At 57.6% G+C, this 21,740-nt stretch overlaps 1 protein-coding gene across 1 annotated transcript in view; it reads right to left on the bottom strand.

Moving 5' to 3' along the window:
- MYO16 (myosin XVI) overlaps positions 1–9,474 on the bottom strand; it is a gene marked incomplete at its 3' end in the record, with an annotated part of 208,207 nt that extends 198,733 nt beyond the window's left edge. The window contains exon 1 of the mRNA XM_084235962.1: positions 9,216–9,474. Within this exon, the coding sequence (XP_084092088.1) occupies positions 9,216–9,441 (226 nt within the window). The 5' untranslated portion in view covers positions 9,442–9,474. The remainder of the gene's footprint in view (positions 1–9,215) is intronic.
- Positions 9,475–21,740: the final 12,266 nt, after the last annotated feature.

Here is a 21,740-nt window from a genome sequence, read left to right as displayed (position 1 = left end):
AACGTCCACACCATCTCCTTAACTTGATGGTTAACTGGGCAACAAATCAGACTCCGCTCTGAGGGGGTGGCCCGGTCTGATCCTCCACACAGTTGATCTCCCCTGTCGCTGATCCCAGAGACTGCGGGACGCTGAGGAGGACGCACTCCCGTGGCTGCGCCCCGCCCGCCGTGAGACACAGCGTCCAGGGCGGAGGGGAAAATGAGCTGACACGGGAGGGACGGCTGTCACGTTTTTATTTTGTTCCTAATACAGTCTGGTCACTGGTGGCCACATACATTTTAGTTTTCAACACAGGCTTTGTCTAGCTGCTTGCAACCCCCTCGCCAGCCACTGACACGCTAGTAACTGACTCAGACATCACGCCGGGGAGAAAAAGACAGTAGGCTGGGCCTTCCCCTTCCGAGGGCTGTTTTCTGAAAGGACTGTTCGCCTTACGAGGCAGCTGAAAACGCAGATTTTCATACAGTTTACACGTGAGCGAATGCCACTGTCCTAAATCTAACTCCAGCGCCACATTAAACACACCCTGTAGTGACATCTGACAAAGCTGCATTTATAGAAAATTTAATGTCAATGATTTTATGCGTATAAATCCTTTTGCGTTTTTCAATAATCCCGCGGTAGGAAGGGGACAGCTTTGGAGGATAAGTTTTCTCATCTGCGTAATAGTTACTCGCACATCTGTTCCGCAGTGCGAGACCGACGGCAGTCCACTGCGGGGCTGGCCGGCGCGGCCAGCGAGTTCTGGGTGTGGCGGCAGCAGAGCGGCCGCTGTGGGTCAGCACCATGGACGCCGGCCACCGCAGCAGGAAACCGGGCTCCTGGGCCGCTTGCTCCCACTGCTTTCCAGGCTCACGCCACCCTCTGCCTTTCCTTCGAAGCTCATTCATCAGGACGGTTTTCCTTTAGACGCAGACACATCCCCCATTAAGCATTTATAACTGTTGTCCCCTGAGACGCTCACGTACAAAAATATGTACGGCGTGACGCACTCAGTCAGAGATAAATAGCCCCACGGGAAACGATCGATTCCAATCTCACACTAGCCCGAGAGACGGAGCCCGGGATCCCCCGCCAGGGCGCCCGCGGCAGGAGCTGCCCGAGGGGACGTGCGGTCAGAGCGTGGCTTCACGTGAACTGCCCTCCGCACGCGGTCACCAGCGCCGAGCCCCCTTGGAAGGCTTTATTTGAATTATTTTCAGTTCGTATCTTTACATTTTAAAAGCCCTAAATTACGTACACCGGGAAGTCACCCGGCGAGGCCAGCCCTGCTGGGAGAAGCCGAGGACGGCGCGGTTTCGCGGCAAGTGCTCAGCTGGACACGACCGTTTAGGGGGCGGGTCGAGAGCAGACTCTGGTCCCGCGTCAGGTCAGGTCTGTTTAGCTTGAGTCGAGGCTGGGCATTTACATACTGAGTCTTGCTGCCGTTTGCTGAAAGTGCATCGAGGCTAAATGTGAAGAGAAAACCAGAGGCCAGGGGAGCGCCCGGGCTTCGGGGCCATCCCAGAGCCATGTTGCTGGAAACCCCGCCATCCTATCAACACAGAGACACTGAAAACACATCTGCTGTTGCCACGAAAGGGGCACTTTTTGGGCTGCCACCCGGCCCACCTCTAAGCCAACACACTTGCCCAAGAGTTCAGGCCCTGACGGGGGTGACGACCTCAGCTTCTCCCCGGTCGACCTCTAGTCGCCGAGAGGAAACCTGTCACCGAGTGGGCTCAGTCGCCCCTCCTCAAGCAGACGCGGGCCTTGCCGGGAACACAGGTTTAACTGGCCCTAGACACGGGCCGACAGCGGCTTCCCTGCCCACCGGGCACCGCGCCCCGGGAGTCCTTGCTTTCTCCCGTTAAATAAACCTTGCTTTCTGAAAGTCTGTTTCTCTCTGCCTAATGATCTAACATGTCTGTGAATTCCTTGGAACAGCTTCGTGGGACAAGAACCTGGGGTGGCTCAAGGGCTAAATGAAGAGCGCACCCCACGTCCATGTCTGCAATGGCAAACCCAAAGCAGAACCTCGCAGAGGGGAGGACAGGCCCAGCGCGGCAGCCAGAGCCGACCCTTGCGAGGCCAAGGATGAGCACACGGGCCGGACGCCCTGAGCCGCGGTGTCCAGGCCCCCCCAGTGCCCGCCGGGCCACGCCGCCAACGTTAAACGGTCATTTCTTTTTAAAACAAAAGAATTTCAAGAGGCATCTTGGATCTTTTCAGAAACAGTCACTTTTCAACATTTTGTTCGACACTGTGCGGTGTCTACACACACCCCGCACGTGAAATTACTCTTCACAGGACAGTGGGGGGGGGGCATGGGGGCATGGGATGGCGTCTCCCTGGATCCAGTACTGGACACAAGTGGTTGCATGAAATGAATGGGTCAGAAATGGAAATTCAATGGAAAACACCATTTATTCCATTTTATAAAGATCGCCTGGGATACCCAGCACAATACCCAGCTATCTTTAAATGTCTCTTTATCTTTTACATGAAAGGTTCTCATTCCGCTACCACCCAATTCCACGGCATGAAAGAACACTCCCCACTATTTCCCCACTATTTCCAACACTGCTCTTGCCCCACAATTTGCCCTTGGATTTGGGGGGCCTTGCCTTTGTGCTTTGGGTACCACACCCCCAGAGGAGCCCAAAGGTGCGCAGGTGGAGGGAATGTGTATTTTGAAAAGCCCTATAGATATAATTTCCCTCCATTACATCACCCAGAATATTGTTACAAACGGATTTATACTTCCAGAAGGAGCCCACTATCCAATCCCATCAGTTAAATAATCCTATAGCATTTTAAATACATTGCAAGTTCTTTATTATATGTTTAGGTTTTTTTAAAAAAAGGATTTATTTATTTTTATTTATTTATACAAGCACTGGGTACAGTCAGAAGTGTGGGAGGTGAGAGAATTCACCAGAGAGACAGAGTGGGGAGCAGAACAGGCAGACTGACTGAAGGACACTGCTGAGGGGAGCAGCGGGTGAGGCAGGAGAGGTCTGAGCGCCATCTGGGACCCTCGCTGGCTGGCCAGGATCGAACCCGTGCTGCAAAGGCTGTGGACAGCTTCGCAGCACAGCGCTCAACCGCCTGAGCCACCAGGGGAGGCCCTATTATATATTTAGTTTTAACCAACCCCAATATATGGTCATTATTTCAGGCATGTCCAGATTCCCGCCCACCTCTAGTATCATCCCTGCAAACTTGTGTGTGCCGCGTAACCGCCCGTGGTTATAAGAGCTTCATTTTTGTTTTACATTAGAACCCTGGATTTTCAAATCATCAAAAATATTTTAGATTATTATCACACTCCATGATGATGAATAAAAGGACTTTCAATACAATTTTCTATATGTGAACTAAGAAAGCATTTAAGCCTCAAACTAAGGAAAAGATAATGGCATTTTATTTTCATCGGATCAAAATGACCAAGCAACCTTGACGCCTCTAACACTGGGTGCATCGCCTGAGCTCGGCTGATACCCCGGCAGCCAGAAGATGCTGGGGCTAAGCAGGCGCTGGAGGGAAACAAAGTGACATCGCTGAATATTAGGGGCTGAGATGGCATCGAGGTGGGCAAAATGTGGAGTGGCTGAGCAGCGGGGTCAGGACAGAGCAGGGAGACTTCACCGCAGGGAAGAGGAAGAAACAACCTTCCTCCCCGCCCGCCTGGAGACACAGCAACAGACAAGCGGGCAGCGAGGGGAGAGCTGGTCCCTCACACCCCAATGCCCGGGCTCACCAGAGACAGGGGCCCAGCGTTCTGCAGTAATCTGATTATCTTCATGTCCCTGATTACCATCACTCCTGATTTCCCGAGCAATCAGTTCAAGCAGTTTAAAATAAAATCGGTGCGCGCGTTTGCAGAATATGCATGGGGAACCGCGCAGAACAAAGGTGCCTGTCTCCTGCGAGGCTGACATGCGCGCCGGCCCAATGTATTCGCATGCTGGGGTTCGCGGTCTTCGTGAGTAACAGGCTGGTCTTGTCTACGTTGTCTGCTCTTTAAACTGTTTAAAAATGTTTTTCCCCAGTAAAACCCCAGAGGGGTTTTGTTTTCTCTAAGTTGATCTCACAAAGGCTATCTTCTAGCTGTTATTTTCAATAGATCTTTTTTTGCTTTTTTGTTTTTTTTTTAGTTTTGTTTAGTCACAGAGATCTAACAAGGTAAAAAGGTGCCTTAGAACATCACCGAAGGAACGATTTACTTAATTCATATCTAATAAGAGTAGGCCCCTTCGCGTAGGTAATAGAGCACATTTGTAAGTCCTTTGTGATGAACTGAGTTGTCTAATTTAAATTTTTCAATTTGCTCTTCACCACTAAAATAAGAGTGGGAATGTATGCAGCGTGGAGCCGGCTCGCCTGCTGGGGCGGCGTGTTGGCAGCCGGCGGCCCGGCAGAGCAGGCTCCGCGCACGGCTTACAAAGAGAGTCTCTGATGTGAGCACCGTTCATTCTCTTAATTCTGAAAGGTCTTTCAAAGCCGCTGAGCGGTTAAGGTCATTTAATCTGACACAAATTTAAGGAACTTTGTGTTAAATAGAAGGTTTAGATCGATGACATTTCTGAGTTCATTTTTCAGAGACGTGGAATTCTGCTGCTCCCCGGAGGGAGGAGGCGGCCTCGGCTCCGTGGGGGTCTCGCCAGCAGCCTCCCTTCTGCGCGGTCCTGAACCGGCAGTGTGCGAAGGCCACACGGCCAGGACCTGAGGCTGATCTCCAGGGCCCGAGGCCCCGTGAGAAACCAGCGTCCTGTCCCAACCCACAGAGGAAGGGGCTCGACGGTCCCGCGGGCTTCTCCCGGCCAGCCTCCACACAGCGCAGCCCACACACCCTCACCGCAGCCACGGGCACTCCCACAGGGCAGCCGGGGCCGGCCGACGGGGAGGCAGGGAGCGTGCGCTTCAGGGCACCACCTTCCTGGTAACTTGTCACAGAGCAATAGGAAGTATAAAGCCTGGAGCGGTTCATAAAAGCAAGCACAGGCATCAAAGAGAAGCTAATTTCACAATTTGGGCTGGGGGTGGGGAGAGGAGAAAGCGGGAATTACATTTCTTGGAAGGGGTCAGGCAGCGCAATCATGTGGAGCAGGAACGTAGGCGAGGTTCCGAGGACGGAGAAAGCTTCTGAGGAACCAGCGTAGGAAGAAAGTTGCAGAGGCAAGAAAACACAAGAAGCACAAGAAGCACCTGAAGGGAGCCTCGCGGACCTGCAGAGCCATGATGCTGCAGGTGGAGGGCGGAAGCTAATCACGGACGGCAGCCAGGTCAGAATCACCCAGGGCCCGGCTCCTCCCCTCACAAAATGGACTCCGTGGTCCAGACAGGACAGACACCGGCACTTCGTGCTGAGGTCAAACTCCCGAGGGCCATTTGTTCCGTCTATTCGTGTTGGTTTTACAGAAAAACACAACACTCGCACTTGGAAGACTTCTTCAGTTCAGTGCCAACGGGTCCTCCACATCCCGAGGACGGTGCTGGGCTCAGCACCCGGGGGTGCAGACGGGTCACTCAGGGACTCCGCACAGCCGTGGGGAGGAAACGGAAAAGCTGGTCAATCTACTCGCTCCGTGAGGTCTTTGCTAGAAAAGCAAAAATGCAGCAGAAGCCCAAGTCCGAGTCAGGGGGCTCACGGAGCTCTGAGACGGCCGGGGCCCAAGGAAGGCTACTGGGAACGGCCAGGGCTGGGCTGAGGTGGGAGTCGCCAGTCCCAGAAGCTGGTTAGAACCCAGACTTTTAAGGGTGACAAGTAAACAGCCTCATTTGTGAGGAGGAAGAGAAGAAGGGAGAAGACAGACTCATTACAGGCACTTAAGAACAGTCCAGGGCAGGGGAGACGCTGGCCTGGTCACTCATCCGGAGCCAGCTTTGCCCACAGCAAAAATGGCGGCAAGATGGCAAGATGGCCGCCGCGTACTCACTGTTCCTTTAGGACAGAAAACAAAGAAATTAACGAGCAGAGTTCATGGGATTCATGCATTCCATAGGCAAATCCATCCTCCACCAAACAGGGACTGGTGACAAAGAAAGGACTTTGGCTAAAAAATGAGTCAGACGTACGCCCTCCACCCGTCCGGTCTTGGGCAGGAAGTGAGTCCGCAGTGGGGAGAAGGCGTGAAAACTTGCAGACGACCAGAGCTGGAATTCTACCTTCCACCATCGCTGAGTCAAAGGACACAAAGAAGAGACAGGGCGGGAACGATGAAGAAGACGAAGCCTCTGTGGACAGGCGCGTCCCCAGGCTGCAGCCAGCGGCGGAGACAGGCCTGCACGGCCGAGCCCGGCCACCTGCCCAGCACCGGTTCCCGGCAGGGAGCTCACTGGTGGAGGGCACTGGACTAAGTCGGGAATGAAGATGACCAAGACGTCTGGACGAAGCAGTGGAGGGGCAGGGCCGCTGGTGTTGGGGCACGAACGGCGTTCAGGGAGTGTGTGAGCAGCAGGTGCCCGTCTCAGTCCCTCTGCAAGCGGTTGGATATAGAATCTCATTTTTTAAAAAAAGGATTTATTTTATTTATTTATGCATACAAGAGCTGAGGTGCGGGGGTGAGAGGACTCCCCAGAGACAGAGCTGGGAGCAGAACAGGCAGATCGACTGAAACCCACTGCTGAGGGGAGCAGCGGGGAGGCAGGCGAGGTCTGCTGCGCCCTGGCCAGGGATGGAACTCACTGTAGTGGCTGCGGACAGCTTCACAGTGCTGAGAGTTCCACCCCTTGCTCCTTCGTCTCCCTGGGAAAGGCTGCGCAGCTTCCATGCAGACGCCTCCTTGGGGTTCCTGCAGCCCCGGGACAGCCCTGCCCACTGCTGAGCCTGGCCACGCCAAGCCTGTGTTCCCACGAGGGCCTCCAACCACAGGGGCCGGGTGGCAGGTCGGACTCTGCAAAGACGTGGGGTTCTCCAATGGATGGGGGTTTCTCCAATGGACGGGGGATTCTCCAAGGGACACGATGCCCAGACAGCCCCGCCCGGTCTCGCAGATGGTGTCCCTGGACACTTGCTGCCTGGAGCCCTCCCCGCCCTTGTCTCCTGCCCCACCCTCCGCTGCATAAGCTGGTGACTTCTGGGCGGTGACGTCCCAAATCCCAGTTCCTCCACGGCGTAAGTGCATTTGGAGACGGGGTTTAAGGACGAGTTTCAGGCCACACAAGGTCAGGGGGTGGACGCCAACCCAGCTGTCCGGGGCCGCATCAGAGGACATCAGGACAGGAGGCGTGGATCAAGGGAGGGCCACGTAGGACGTGCACAAGGTGGCCACTGGCAAGGCAGGGGCGAGGCCTCAAAGGAAGCCATTCTGCTCACACCGTGGAGTCGGGCCTCCCCGACTCCCCACTGCTGCGGCCACTGGGGGGGCCTTCCTATGGCGGCTGCAGGCGAACACCCAGACTCACCAGCACCGAGTCCTAAAGGCCCAAATACCTGTGGGTCCGTCCCCTCTTTTCCTTCCTGCAGTCCCCCCCGGGTCACTTGCACATCTCATCTCAGTGTCCCCAAACTAACAGGCTTCCTAAAGTGAGAATCAAACCAAACACACCCGTTTTGTGCCCTATCACTGCCCCCCACGCATATGCTGACACCCTAACCACCACCCCCCTGCACCACCACCCCGCAGTATCTGCAGTTAGGAGGTAACTAAGGCTGCAAGAGGACTAAGGGGTCCTATTCCACAGGCCCCGTCCTCACTGGACACAATGGTGGCCGTGCAGACAGCGGTCAGCTGCCAGGAGGGCCCTCCCGGAACCCCGTGTGCTGGCCCTTGTGCAAGGATTTCTGGCACCAGAATGTCATACAATTAACTGAGACTTCTTAAGGCCCTGGCCTGTGGCCTCTGCTACGCAGGCAGGGCACCACATCCTGCACCGCCGCTCCAGCAGCCCCCGCAGGTGACAAAACCCCCTCGCGCTACACCCGGGGTCACCTGCCCACAGCACACCGCCTCGTCGCTGAAGAAGACACGCCACTGAGCTCCTCCAGGGTCTGCGGAGGCGCCAAGGAGGCTGCTCGGAAAGGGAATTCAGAGGACGGAGACCAAGGGCCTGGATTCTTCAAGCCTTACCTTTTAAAACTCACACTGCACATGGCGTTGTGCCAGTGATCACCCCTCATCAGCACAAGAACACAACCCCGTTTCCTTATAGGCTCAGTGTCACTCCGGAAAGAAACAGAGGTCCCTGTCAGGTCCAGGCTGCCCCAGGGCATTCAAAACTGGCTGTGACCCGCAGGGCTGAGGGGCTGAAGTGGGGCCTGGGCTTCTGGGCTCTGCCCCAAGTGGCTCCTCACCCCGCCTGGCTCCGGCTGTCAGAGCTCCCCAGACAGGCTGCCGGGTGCAGCGGAGGGGATTTCCTTCTCTGTGGTTCACGCGGCCAGACGGTGCCGAACCACTTGGCAGTTCCCTGTACCCGAGGGCTGTCACCCTCGAGAGGGAGGGAGGGAACGGGGCTTTCCACGGTCACAGCGACATTCCCGGAGAGGGAGCGGCGGGACCTGGCCCGTGGCAAGGACGGACATTTACGCCTCTGCCCCCTGAAAACTCTGGGTCCCAAGAGCAAGTGTGGGAACGTACCCCGGCGAGAACAGCAGCAGCCAGTGAAGAGGCAGGTGGGCACCGGGACCCCTGAGGGCTGTTGGCCCAGGCGCCCCAGCCCCTCACAGGCCGCCACAGCCCTCGGACAGGTCCCGCCTGCAGTGCTGATGCCCCGCTGGGAGGGCTGCGCTGCTTTCCTGCCACAGAGCGTGGGACAGAGGGGCGGAGGGAGAGCTGGGCTGCAGGCCCACGGGGTCCGTGAGCAGGGGGCAGGTGCGGGAGAAGCTCCCGGCCACGCCCAGGACAGGCGGATGCTGACCCCCCATGCAGGGAGGGGGCTTCACCCCTGCACCTGCCTTGGGAGCCATGACAGAAAGCTGGCGGCACCGCCCTCGCCAAGGACACAGGGAGGCGGGAGGCACTCCACCACGATGGCCTGAACGATTTGCAAGGAAATCACCTGCTTCTCAGGCAGTTGAGTCTTTTAAAAAATATGGCACGACCTTCCTACGCTTGCATTCCTGTCTTTCCTGGGGGATTGGAGGCTCGAGGCTACACTCCCTGCAAGAGCATCTCCTGCCTGGCCCAGACAGGTGAAGCAAGCCCCGCCTGTGTTCTCAACACGACTCCAGCTCCCCGCAAAAAGCGCCGGGCGCACCCGACCAGGGCAGACCCGCGGCCCCCACGCACCTTCCTTGTCGTCGCGGCGCACGATGGCGTCGCGGAGCAGGTCCGCCAGCTGGAAGCGCACCTTCTGGCTCCGGCCGCGCCCGGGCGCCCCTGGGGGCCGGGCCTGCTGCCGCAGCGCCTTCTCCCGCGCGTAGTAGGCCTTCAGCTGCTCGCCTCGCATGCGCCGCACCAGCCGCTGCCGCTGGGCCAGGGGCAGGGACTCCAGCAGGCCCCGGTCGATCTCCATGTCATGGGAGCGGAACGCGCTGCATAGCTGGAGGCAACCTGGGGGGCACAAGGGCGAGTCACAGGCTTATCCCGCCCCCCCCGCAGCAGCACCAGAGCCCCCCGCGAGCCGGGCGCCCCGCACCAGCCGCCCCCCACGGCCAGAGCATGCACGGCAGGCCGGGGACAGCGCAGGGACAGGCAGGGCGGCCTCGTGGGCGCGTCTGCCTCTGTTCTCTGCGCCCCACCGAGGGCCTGGACTGCAGCGCTGTGTCCCCTCCTGCATCCAGCGGAAGACGCTGAGTACATGTTAACCCCACGTTTTGGCAAAAGCCACCCCAGGTCCTCCTGAGCGGGGCTGGCTGGGCCCTGGCAGGGTGAGGGCGTGGCAGCTCGTCCAGGCTGTCACGGGCCAGCGGGCGTGTCCACCCCACGCGTGGCCAGCACCGCTCCGAGGGTTCTGTCTAAGGCCTTGCCACGGCTATGGACAAAGGCTGAGCAGGACTGGAGACGGCTCTTGAAACTCAAATCTCGGGCAGAATGGGCGCGGCTGCCATCTCGGTCATTTAAGAGAGCGGCGACAGATTGAGTCCCCTAAACTGCAAGTCTGAGCTTCCCTTCCAGATGCTTCCCCCCGGTCTAGCACACCCAGGCCCCCGGGAAGGGAACTAGCAGGCTTGCATGTTCACCGCTAGGCTGAGAGTTTGCTGCTGGCAGAGAATTAATGTGGGAGCACAGAAGCTTCTGGAATCTCCCGTGCACAGATTCAGATAGGTGTGTCTCCGTTCTTCTGCTAAGACAGAGTGTCATGCACGAAAGTCCGGCAGATCCCGAGCTACCTCTGGAAAGATCAGGCCATGGGGTCTTCCACCTCACCCTTGAAAAGCCGCCCTCCCCTCTGGAAGGACAGCGGGTTGTGGCCATGCCGTGTCCACGTCTGTTTCGCACTGCAGAGGGCCAGTCTCAGCATCCGCAGGCATGCCCATCCTCTCTGCGAGTAAGAGAACTAAATTGCAAGAGGCCCGGCTTGCCAGCGCCAGACAGATGACTGGGGAGGCCAGACGCCCCCAGGCTCACAGGAAGATGGAGAACCCCCAGGCCATGCGCGTGGCTCAGGATGGAGAACAGTCATCACACGCTTTCAGTTCCTCCATCACCCGAGTTACTCACTTGATAAAAAGCCCAAGTTTCAACCCCAGATGTCCTATTTCCTACTTATGGCCGGGAGCAAAGCGTCAACATTTTCTAAGATCGGTTTTAATATAAACAAGGAGCCAATGTGCCACGTCTGCTGAGATGTTTACTGGCTGACCCGAGGAGACTGCCCATGAGTGGTCTTCGATGTCAACAGGCAGATCTGAGGGGTCTGTGCACCCCACCACTGCACACGTGGGTGAGGCCAAGAGGACCTGAGTGAGCACAGGGCATCCTGTCAGGAGCGCCAAAGTTCTCTGATGCTTCTTTTATGTTTTGGTTCCAGCGCACTAAGAAGGCTGCAGGTGGTCTGTGAGGTGGGGCTCCCACTGCTGGGGACGCCCACGCCCCTGGTGATGGGGCTGGGTCAGCCCCCCAGGTCTGCACCCAGAGCCCCCTCTTCAGGAGCATTTCCAGGCTGCCTCATGGGTGTTTGCAGGTGTCCCGTGGGAATATTCTGACACTCCCCCCCCACCTACTCCGAATGAGTGTCCTTAAGAATCAGACGCAGGGCCTTCCTGGTGGCCTAGGGGTCGAGGCTCAGGCTATCACCGGGACAGCCTAACTTCGATCCCCGGCCAGGGAGTGACCCACAGGCCGCAGCAGACCTCTCCTTCTCCCCTCCTGTTCTGCTCCCCACTCTGTCTCTGGTGAGTCCTCTCAGCCTAACCCCAGCGGTGACAGAAGCAAACGAAGGGCCCGCTGGCGGGTGCAAGGCCAGCTCAGCCCATGCAGCAGGCAGCACCGAGCCTTCTCCAGGAGACAGGCCCTACCAGCTGCTGATGACAGGCCCTCGAGAACATGCTGCCCCACGCCACCAGCCAGTGACCAGCAAGCAGAGACACAAGTGAGTCCAGCAAGCACAGGTGGTGGCAGAGTCCCAGGAAGAGAGAGCAGCGTGGCGGCCGGGGTGGGGCGGGGGCTAGTGGTGCTCGGGAGGGTTGGTGCTGAGTGGGCTCAGAGAACCAGATTTAACAGTGACAAAGTTCTGGGGAGCCACCACTGGCCTGTGGCTGAAGGGGCTGTGGTGGTAAATTCTACCGTGTGCTCGTCACAAAAAGGCAGAAAATGAGAATATCAGCGTTTGCATGAAAGGCGTGAAAACACACACACAGAGTACGAGTGCTTTGTGGAAAAGGCTGCTGTGGACTTGCTGTTCATCCCTGCAGAAATAGGCTTGCTGCAAATTTCAGGAAAACTAGGAGATGCTTGTCCAGGAAAAATATTAGGGTGTTGACACATGGGTGTTACACACACACACACACACACACACACACACGAACGCACAGCAACTCTCCTACCAGGAATTTGATTCTCAGAATCAATTCTTAGTAACATGAATCCAGAGATATTTTTACTGCACATCCAATGACAGCGAAACAAAGGAACAGTGAGGGTTTTCAAAGACTAGAGTATAATCAATTTCAGCACACTCCCCCAGAGCCCTTACAATCCTCCCTGAGCACTGAAGCCTTTAAAAAGTGCTAGATCTTAACATCCTTGTAATCAAACTGCAGGCCCAGATCCCTCTTTGCAGAGCAAAAAATAGAACAAAGAAATTACATTTGGGCAAGAAATAGATGTTATGCACTAAAATATCTCAAGATGTAGGTCTACCACGCCTGCCTCATGGATCCTGCCACAAGACGCTTCTCTGGAGGATGGGAAGATAAACTGAAATAATGTCTATTCTCCAGAAAACCAACACTGTCCCTTCACCACTTTACCGTGATCTTCAAATGTTTAATATATGTCTCAGGAGACCAAGACTTGGACTTCTGTTCAACCACGGGTCCTGCTTTCTAATCGAGGCTGTGAAAAATGACTTTTCTCTGTCAATGGAAATGAAACAGGTGACATACAAGCGACTGTGCGCTTCACAGCGTCTCCGCTCCACCAGCCCATTGTGTATCTGCAGTTAACACGCCCTCGCAATGCTTATTTAGTAGCAAGTGGTTTGAGGCCCATTCACAGCTTCCCCGCGGCTGTAGACTTGACCTCCGTCCTTCTCCCAGGATTTGTGTCACCGTAACGAGAAAACAGGCTTGTCACCAGGAGCTCCTGGCCTTCTGGCGAGGTGGCCCCAGGAGTCTGATCAAGTCTGGGGTGGACGAGGGCGCCGAGCGGCAAGTCCTGGGCGAGCTGGAGGGGCGGGGTTGCTGAGGGATTGGTCGGCTCCTACGACACCGACACAACGAGTTGGGATGGTCCCAGGAGCCCTGTTCCTTCAATGAAGACTGGAGCACGAGGGGCTGAGAAGGTCAGGGATGTCCCCAAAGCTGACAACACTAGGACGCAGCCAAGACGCCCTCGGGCGGGCCCAGGTTTTCGCACCGGAACTGGCTGCGGGAGCAGGTGCCGCCTCCCGCCCCGTGGGTGACGTTCCAGACTGCAGCCCCCTGGCGGCGGCCGCACCCCATGCTTTGCTGGGCACACCCGGCACTGATGGGCGGCACGTGCTCTCCGCCAGGCACAGGGGTGGGCGGAGGGGAGAGGCGGAGACTTGTCTCGAATCCTCCAAGAACAGAGCAGGTGAAGCGATGTGTGGCTTGTGCTGTGGAACGGGGACATCCCGTGTCCCAAAGCCACAGGCCCGGGAGGCCAGGCTGCCAGGGTAAAGGGTGACGAACGAGACATGTGGGAAGCAATTCAGCCTGAGAACGGCTCCCCCCATTGGTGCGCTACAGACTTGACCTCCGTAGTCTTAACACATGAGGCCCGGGACGCACGTACTTCATGGGCATCACATCTGCCCCCCGCCAGCCTCAAGGACCACCGTCCTCTTTCCTGCTGAGAGTCTTGAATGAAAGAGAGTCCATTGATTTCCAGGACACCATTCATCAGCTTGTATCTGTCTCTCCTGTCAGTCCTCATTTCTACATAATGAATAATTCAAGCCTCTCTGATCTCTCCTTACGCAGAAGACCCAGAAGCTTTTGTCTTTATCCGTCCCCACCCACCCCGCAATGGCTTCCCAGGAGCCCGAGACTCCTAGGACTTCTGGAACGGGACAGCCCAGGTGCGGGCTCCGACGCAGCACGGGCCCCCCAGAGCCACACTCCCGTCCACGCCGGCTCACCCTGCTTTAGAGTGGGGGGCAGCCCCAGCTCACATTTTCAGCCACAGCTATCTGAGGAGGTGGCATATTTATGGAACTGTCCGCAGTGGCCTCCAGGCAGTTTTCTGAAGGCACAAGTTAACTTAAAACCCACTCGCGGGGCTCCCTGGTGGCACAGGGCATTAAGCACCACACGATGAAGCGGTCCGCAGCCTCTGCAGCACGGGTTCAAGCTCCCCACAGGGCGCAGCAGACCTCGCCTGTCTCCCTGCTGCTCCCCTCAGCAGTGGATTTCAGTGGATCCGCCTGTTCTGCTCCCCACTCTGTCTCTGGGGAATCCTCTCACCCCTGCGCCTTTGCCTGCACCCCAGCTCTTCTATGCATAATTAAAAAAAATTAAAAAAATAAATAAAACCCAACCACGGAAGCCTCGCGTGCACGGCGTCTGCGCAGGGCCTGTCTCCTTCGGAAGGAAACCTTGATCCACTGTGGCCGGGGCAGACCCGGCGGGGGGGTCTGCTGGCCTCGCGGTCACTGCAAGGTGGCCGTGCAGGCTGCGTCCCAGCGTGGGTTTATTTATGACAATTGGCGAAAACCGAAGTTTCCTTTATGTCAAGTCTCCCAGTCTGCATTTGGCTGTCACTCGGGTGATCGCTGTCACGGTTATTGGAATTTTTAAACAACCGGAAGCTGGAGAAGGAAAATGAGGCCCGTGCGGCCTGATGGCGGGGCGGGGCGCGGGCAGAGCAGGGTTTGGATTTCCAAGAGGAGGTGGCAGCTCCGCTGAGCACAGACGCCCAGCGTGTGCAGCGCGAGGGGCAGCCGTGCCCCGAGCACCCGCCTGCCCGCCTTGGGCTTCTCTCCTCTCCGTGGCGAGCCTGGCGCTGCCCAGGGGCGCGGGGAGGCAGGCGGCCGCGGCTGGAAGGCATCTGAGGGCCACAGGTAAACGGTGGACGACGACGCACCCAACGGCGCTTGCTCTGAGCAGGGGGCGTGCTAGTGGGGCGCTCAGGACGCCCCTCGGGGAGCCGACACTGGCTGGGTCACCCGCACGGCCACCCCTGCCTCAGGACCTTCCCGCGAGCTGTGCCCTCCCTGCCCGCCGTTCCCCGGAGCCTCACGGCTGCCCTCGCTTCCTTCACTCCCCCACACCCCTTCTTTGCAGAAGTGGCCCCCAGGGGCCCCTGAAAACCGCCCCCACCCCTGCTCAGTCCCTCCAGCACTGAGCGCCCGCGTTGTATCCCCCCGGCTGCCCTGCCAGCCTGTCTCGGCCGCGTCTGCCCGGCTCTCGGCTGCCGGCTGCGGCCCCCGGCTCGGGGAGGAGGGTCAGCGGCCCTGGCCGGGGGCCTCAGCCCAGCCCCGCGCCAAGGCGGCACAGCCACGATGCCTCTTCAGTGAGGGAAGACGCACGCGAAGGAGTGGCACGCAGGGAGGAGGAACCCGCTGGCCAGCTCAGCTCAGCATCACACGCGCACGTGTCCCCGGAGTGACACCACGTCGGAGCCCCGGCTGACAGCACCGCGAGCCCCTGGAATTCACCCAGCAACCCACGGAAAGAAGGGGTCGCGCTAAACAGCAGCAGGTGCCGAGCAAGGACATGGGGTGGGTGCTCCGGGTGCCGCCCCCCACAGCGCAGCCAGGACCGCGGCCCCGCGAGGTCCTCGCCGACCATGGACTGGGAGCCACGCGTGCCGAGTCCACGTGAAGGGCGACGTGTGCACAAGCCACGCAATGTCAAGCAGCAGGCATCACAGGAGGGGCCCCTTTCACCACCTTCTTCAGCTCTGCTTCTTCACCTCATGACTGACGACACTGGAAAGGCGGCTACAGACCCCAACGTACCAAGGTGGGTCCAGTGTCTCTACCCGCCGGTGCTGGGGAGTCCCTGCCTGGGTGGGGCAGACACCAGGGCCGCCGTCAGAGCAACCTCCCGGCGCTGCGCTCAGTGATTTCAGCCTTTTACTCAGCTGCATCAGTCTTATACCTCTAGACGTATTACTGGTATGAAGACTATTTCCTTTTATTTTAATGTTTTGTAAAATCATGTGGATAAAATAGCTGTGTCACTGTGCCATGATCTGCTGTTATCGCCTTGAGGCTGTTGTCCCAGGTGTTAAAACTAACTGATTTAGTAACATGCAGAGACCCAGGGGCTGCAGGTGCTATTGTAATACAACATTAAATTTTTTTTAAAAAATGTAATTTGCAAATTTTTTTCCACTAAAGACTAGTTACTGTGATTTCAACACTGAGTGGAAAAGTAAATGTTTGAGAATATCTAATAAAAATACGAAAAAAACATAATCAGAATGGACCCGCCTCATCACCTGTCAAAGCTGCTAGGAGTCACGGTGACCAGATGCTGAGCCGTGAAGGAGACGCAAGGGTCAGCTCCCCCATTGCGCCAGGGCACGCACAGCCTGTGAGGGGCGCAGGCAATGGACGGGGAAAGTCAGCTCAGTGGAATGTGCCGGCAACGCCCACCCCACACCACACACCCGCCCTCACATCACCAGGATTAGAATTCAAAACATAAAAGACAAATTTCAGAATAAGATGTTGGAGGCTAAGCCCTCAGCTTCAAGAAGGAAAGACAACCCAGAGCAATCAGGAAACTCAAGTCTCCGGAGAAACAAAGGACAGAGTTTTTGTATAATTATTGGAAAATTAAATGGCAAAAAGACTGAAAAGAAAGACAAACGCAGGGGCCTCCCTGGGGGCCTCGGGGTCGAGTGTCAGGCTGTCATCGCTGCAGCCTGAGCTCCATCCCTGGCCAGGGGGCTACCCACACGGCGTGGCAAACCTCTTCTGGCTCCCTGCTGACCCCTCAGCAGTGGATTTCAGTAGATCCGCCTGTTCTGCTCCCCACTCTGTCTCTGGGGGGTCCTCTCACACCCCCCCCGGCACCTCTGGCCTGCACCCCAGCTCTTGTGTGCATAGAAAATAAATATTAAAATAAGACAAAAGCAAAAGCAGCAACGCCATCTCCAGCACATAGCCAAAGAAATGTCAATATGTTCTAGTGTAAAAATTACAGAAATTTGGTAAGAAAAACAACTCAATAAAAAATGAAAACTGAGAAAAAAATGAGGTCAATAAAAATGGGGGGAAACCGTTAATTATTAATAAATAAAATCAGAGCCTTGTAGGAAACTACTTCTACCATGGAGTTGACATTGCAGACAGACAGAGCGCCCCCGGCTGGCAAAGGTGGGGGGCACAGTCTCTGCTGCCAGTGGGATCTGAGGGCTAGAGGTTGTCCGGGAGCTCCCGGCGCTGGGAACGACGTTGTCACTTGACTCCCCACGACTGCCTCTGTGGAGTCGAGTAATAGAAAAATCTCCAGTAATAGAAGCCAAAATACTAAACTATGTCTTGCTGCCTGTCAAAGAGCAAAACGTTTACAAGAAACACTTCAGCAAATGCCAGGGACTGTCACGAGGTTCTCCAAAAACGGGTGCTGAGATTTGTCATTCATCCGCAAAGAGGCCCGAGCTGTTCCGGCAGAAGAGGGCACATCTGGGGTGAAGGCGCACATCTGGGAAGCGCGGCAGTCTGAGAGCCACCGGGGTGGGGGCGCCAGAGGGCTGCAAAGCGCCAGGCCGAGTCCGTGGAAGGAGAAGGCTGGGGAGAAAGTGGTCAGTGCCGCAGGGGGAGCCCCGGGAAGAGAAGGGGGCGCCCTGGAGAAGTCAAGGCCACGGGCCGACCATAGCTCAGGGTCTCGCCACATCCAAGCAGTTGAGCCGAAGTGGCCTCGGGCGGTCGGGGGTGGAAAGGGGAGCAATCTGAAGAGTAAATCTGGAGATGGGGGCATGTGTCTGGGCACCTGTGCCGGGGGTGAGCGGGCGTGGGCACGAAGAAGCGGGGCCCCGGGAGGGTGAGAGGCGGGGGCTGCTTGAGTCTCCGGGGGGGTCTCCGGCCATGCGTTTTAAGAACTGGAAATGGCAGGTGGGGGGAGACTGATGGTGCAGGAGAGAAAGCGGGGGGCAGAGTGAAACGAGGGGCTGGCCCTGCACGCTGGCGGTGCCAGGAGCACAGGAGGCGGGCAGGGAGCTCCGACTCTGCACCTCCCAGCTCGAAGGGCAGGACGGCGCAGCAGGACCTCTCTGGTGGGCGACATGGAAAGCCGGGGTCCGGAGGCAGATGGCTGAGAGGCGGGTGCTGGCCCAGAAAGTGGCTGGTTCTCTCGGTCATCCCCGGGACCGGCCGGCTGGTCTGGCGCCAGGACAGGGGAGCTGCAAAGGAGGGCCCATCCGGAGGAGGCGTCTGTGGCTTGAGGGTAACGGTCGGAGGGTGGCGAAGGCAGAATAAGGAGGGTCCGGGGCGGGGGCTCTGGGTTGGGCCAGGCGGCCAAGGGCAGGGCGCACAGCACCGATGGGGCGGGCCGCAGGGTCTGAACGAGCGGGCAGGGAGGCTGGTTTTCAACGAGTGAGCAGCGCACTGGTCCACGGAGGATGGGGAAGGCGCTTTGGTGCATTTATGAGACTGGGTTACTTGGGAAGGAAAGGTGACCTTGGTGTTGCAAGACAATATGCTCACGTGTGAAACAGCGGGTTTTCTGGTATCATCCTTAGTTGCTATAAATGAACACGTAGTTCTGGAGAAGATTCATCTGAATAGGTTTAACCTTCTAATTGCAAACAGATCTGCCCGACCCTACACGCCAGAGAACTGACGTGGCAGCTGGAGCAGGCGGGGCTGCGGCAGCACTGGGATTCCCAAAGCTCACAGGGGCATATTCTCTTTCTCTGCCCGTGTATACATTAGAAGGGAGCTAGTGTCTAGGTTTGTCGTAAGCCATGCTGTGCTGTGCCACTGCCGTTTCACAGGCATCTAGAGCATGCACACACACACACACACACACACCCCACAAGGCGTTCCCTACTAAAAGCCCAAGTCTGCCCTTCACCACACCCTTGTTCCTCATTCTCCCAATCCCCTTCTCCCCTTCCCTTCCAGGAACCACTGATTGTTCTTATAGCCTAGAAGTTTATTTTTGTTTTATTTAGTTCAGCTGCATGTTTTCTTTATATACCATGTGAGTTAACTTCCTGGGTGTTTTTCATTCTTTGTCCTACTTATTTCACTAAGCATTATTCCCTCTAAGTTCATCCATGTTATTACAAAATGCAGGCTTTCACCTTTTTCATGGCTGAGTAATATTCCACAGGGGGGATTTACTAGGTCAGACCTTAAGTTTCTGCTCCAGTTTGTTAGACGTAAGCAAAGGCGTGTTTCAGGGTATCACAGAGCACTTGGAAGTCCAGATGCCACCACTCCCTGAGCTCAAGACCAGCAGTAGAGTGTGAGCCCAGCTCCTCTAGCAGTTGCTCCAACCTGCCTGAGAAGTGAGCATCCCAGTCTCTTTGCTGATTTGTTAGCTCTTACCAAACACAGAATCAAAACCTAGCAGGATCTTTAACCAGTCATAGGTGCTTATTACTTTGTTAAATTCATCATCAGGAAACTTTCTCCAGGTAGCTGAAACATTTCAGTGCTCGTGAATCTTACAGTGCATCTAGATTGCAGGAGCTACCTCAAATTCTTCCAAATGACCAGGAATCATCCCTTTTTTTTCTTTATTCTTTTTGAAATTCCACACTCCAATAATTATGCTGAATAAAAAGGACCAAAGATCAAACAAGGCAGCTGTACTGGGGGGCTTGCACCCCCAATCTCCACAGCCCCATCTGTGTGCCCCTCTGTGCCTTTGCCCAAGCTCATGGCAACCTCCCACCAGCTGTGTTCTCGGCACCTGTGCGCACCCAGGTCCCTGGTGGAAACGCTGCGGAAGGTTCAGGAATTTCTCTGCAGAGGCACAGAGGAGAAGTAATGACATTCTGTCACTGCAGTCAAGCCTGAGGAGCAGACCAAACACCAGCCAGGAGTGCCGTCCTCTGCACACACCCCCAGGAGGGTCCCCCACATCTCAAGGCTCAAACAGAGCTCCAGGCTCGAATATGCCGCATGCCCAGGTTCTATCAATTAACAAGCTAATTTTCAACTTGCAAACAGATCACTGATTTTTTTCTGGAGTTAGAATTTCTCTGCATGCCAAAAGCATGCCTCTCCGGCTGCGCTGAGGAGTGAGGCTTTTATTTTCATTTCCATTAATCCGGGTGCTCACGCTCCCAAACCACAACCCCCCCCCCAACCCCCAGACAAGAGAAAGGCAATTATTCCCTCCTGCTCAGTTTTCAGTTGTGCAAAAGTCAACACCCCTTCAAGCCGTGTGTCCCCTTAACGAGGTCACTTAGAACGCTGCGGTGCCCTTCGCCAGCCCCCCTGGCTCTCCGAGGCCGCCTCTCTCCCAGGTGTCCCCTGTCACCCGCGATGATGCCGACACAAGGACACAGAAGTTGACACAAGTGCCAGGGTAGAAAACCAGGCTGTGCCCCGGCAGGTGATTCTGCTCGGGACCTGCCTCCCTCTGAGTCACCACCCAGAGAAGGTGGCAGCAGCTCCGCAGCCCGGGAGCCGCTGCACCCCAGTGGTGAGGACGCGGCGCTGGGCGCACGGAAGGCAGTGGCCGAACTGGCTCTCAGGGTGTGAGGCCTGGCACAGCCGGGGGGCCTGGCACAGCCGCCCTGGAGCCGAGCGCTGCAAGGTGAAGCAAGGACAGACGCGTCCAGCCGAGGGTGCTCGGCGGCATCTGCAGGGAAGCCCCGCGGGGGCTGGAGCAGCGGGGCCAGCAGGTCCCCGGCCTCAGCCCCACCTGAGCGCGCTAAGTTTCGGTGCAAGCGGCACGAACAGGCACTGCACCCCCCCCCCAACACACACACACACACACACACACACACACCCCACCGTGTCCGGGGCTCTTTTCATCAGAAGCCAAAGTTTCCGAGGCGCCCGTCCTCTGGGCATCTTGACCAGGATCCGATCGCGCCTGGACACCCCCGGTCCTGCTTCCCTGCGCACCTGCCGCGGATAAAACGTCCCGCACCAGGGCCCGCGGGCCGCCCGGTACTCACAGCACTTGAGGAAATGGGCGTGAGCCATCCCGCCGCCCTGCGCGCCCGGCTCCCGCTCCCGCTCCCGCATCCCCAGGCGCCGGCGGGGCGCGCGCTCCTGCTCCTCTCCTCGCGCTCAGGGGGCGGCTCTGGGGGCGCAGCGCCGGCCGAGGCTCCGCGGTGATGCTGCAGAAAGCGGCTCCTCTGCGCCCGGCGAGTGGGGGCCGGGGGCGGGGTGCCCCGCACGTGCGCGGCGCCGGGGCTGGGGGGCCGGGGCTCTCCCCGCCTGGCCACTCCGCGCGGGCGGGTCTCGGGGCGCGGCTCCCGCCCGCTGAGGCTTTTCAGCGCGCTCCGGCGGCAGCGCCCAGCCCTGGGTGGAGTGGCCGGGGCAGCCCCGAGCGGAGCCGGGGTCCCGCGTCTCAGGCGCGCGCGCTCGTCCCCGCGCCGGGACGGGCCACCAGGGGCCCTGCGCACGGGAAACTGACAGCCCAGCAGCCCCAGGGGCCTGAGCAGCGTGGAGCGGGGAGGAGTCACTGCGTTTCCCGGCGCCTCTCCCGGCTCGCCCTGCGGAATGCGAACTTCAGTCAGCCACAGGAATCGCTGAGGGGTTGCCCGGCTTTGCACATGTGGGATCCGCCGCCGCAGCGAATCCCCGCGGGAGAAGCTGCGTGGGGAGCCGGGGAGGCAGAGCCGGTCTCCAAGGTGACCGCAGTAAACATGAATACCACGCGAGGCAAAGGCCTCTGAGCCCCAGAAAGAAGCCGGATTCAACTCATGTGACCCAATCAATAATTCATTGCTCATTTAAAAATTAATTTTTTTGCAAATTGATACTTTCTAATGCTGATTTTGTCGTAAAAGGAGTTGACACATCTAGAATCTGAGCTTCAGGTCCGCGGGCTCCATAAGGCAACAGTCACACCCCCCTGCGCAGCAGACCCGGGCCTGCGAGGCCGGACTCCAGAGCAGCCTTCAGGGAACAGGAGCGACACCCCGGGGCATGCGGCGCCCGGTCGGCCCCACCTGCGCGGGCGATGCTTCCACGGCGGGACGCCCGCGGGCCGGCCAGGAACTGCCCGAGCCAAACCCAGATGCCCACCACCAGCGTCATGGTGC

The sequence above is a fragment of the Talpa europaea genome, assembly GCF_964194135.1.
Source record: "Talpa europaea genome assembly, chromosome: 6".
In the NCBI taxonomy this organism is placed as follows: Eukaryota; Metazoa; Chordata; class Mammalia; order Eulipotyphla; family Talpidae; genus Talpa; species Talpa europaea.
This window is presented reverse-complemented; position numbering and strand designations above follow the sequence as displayed.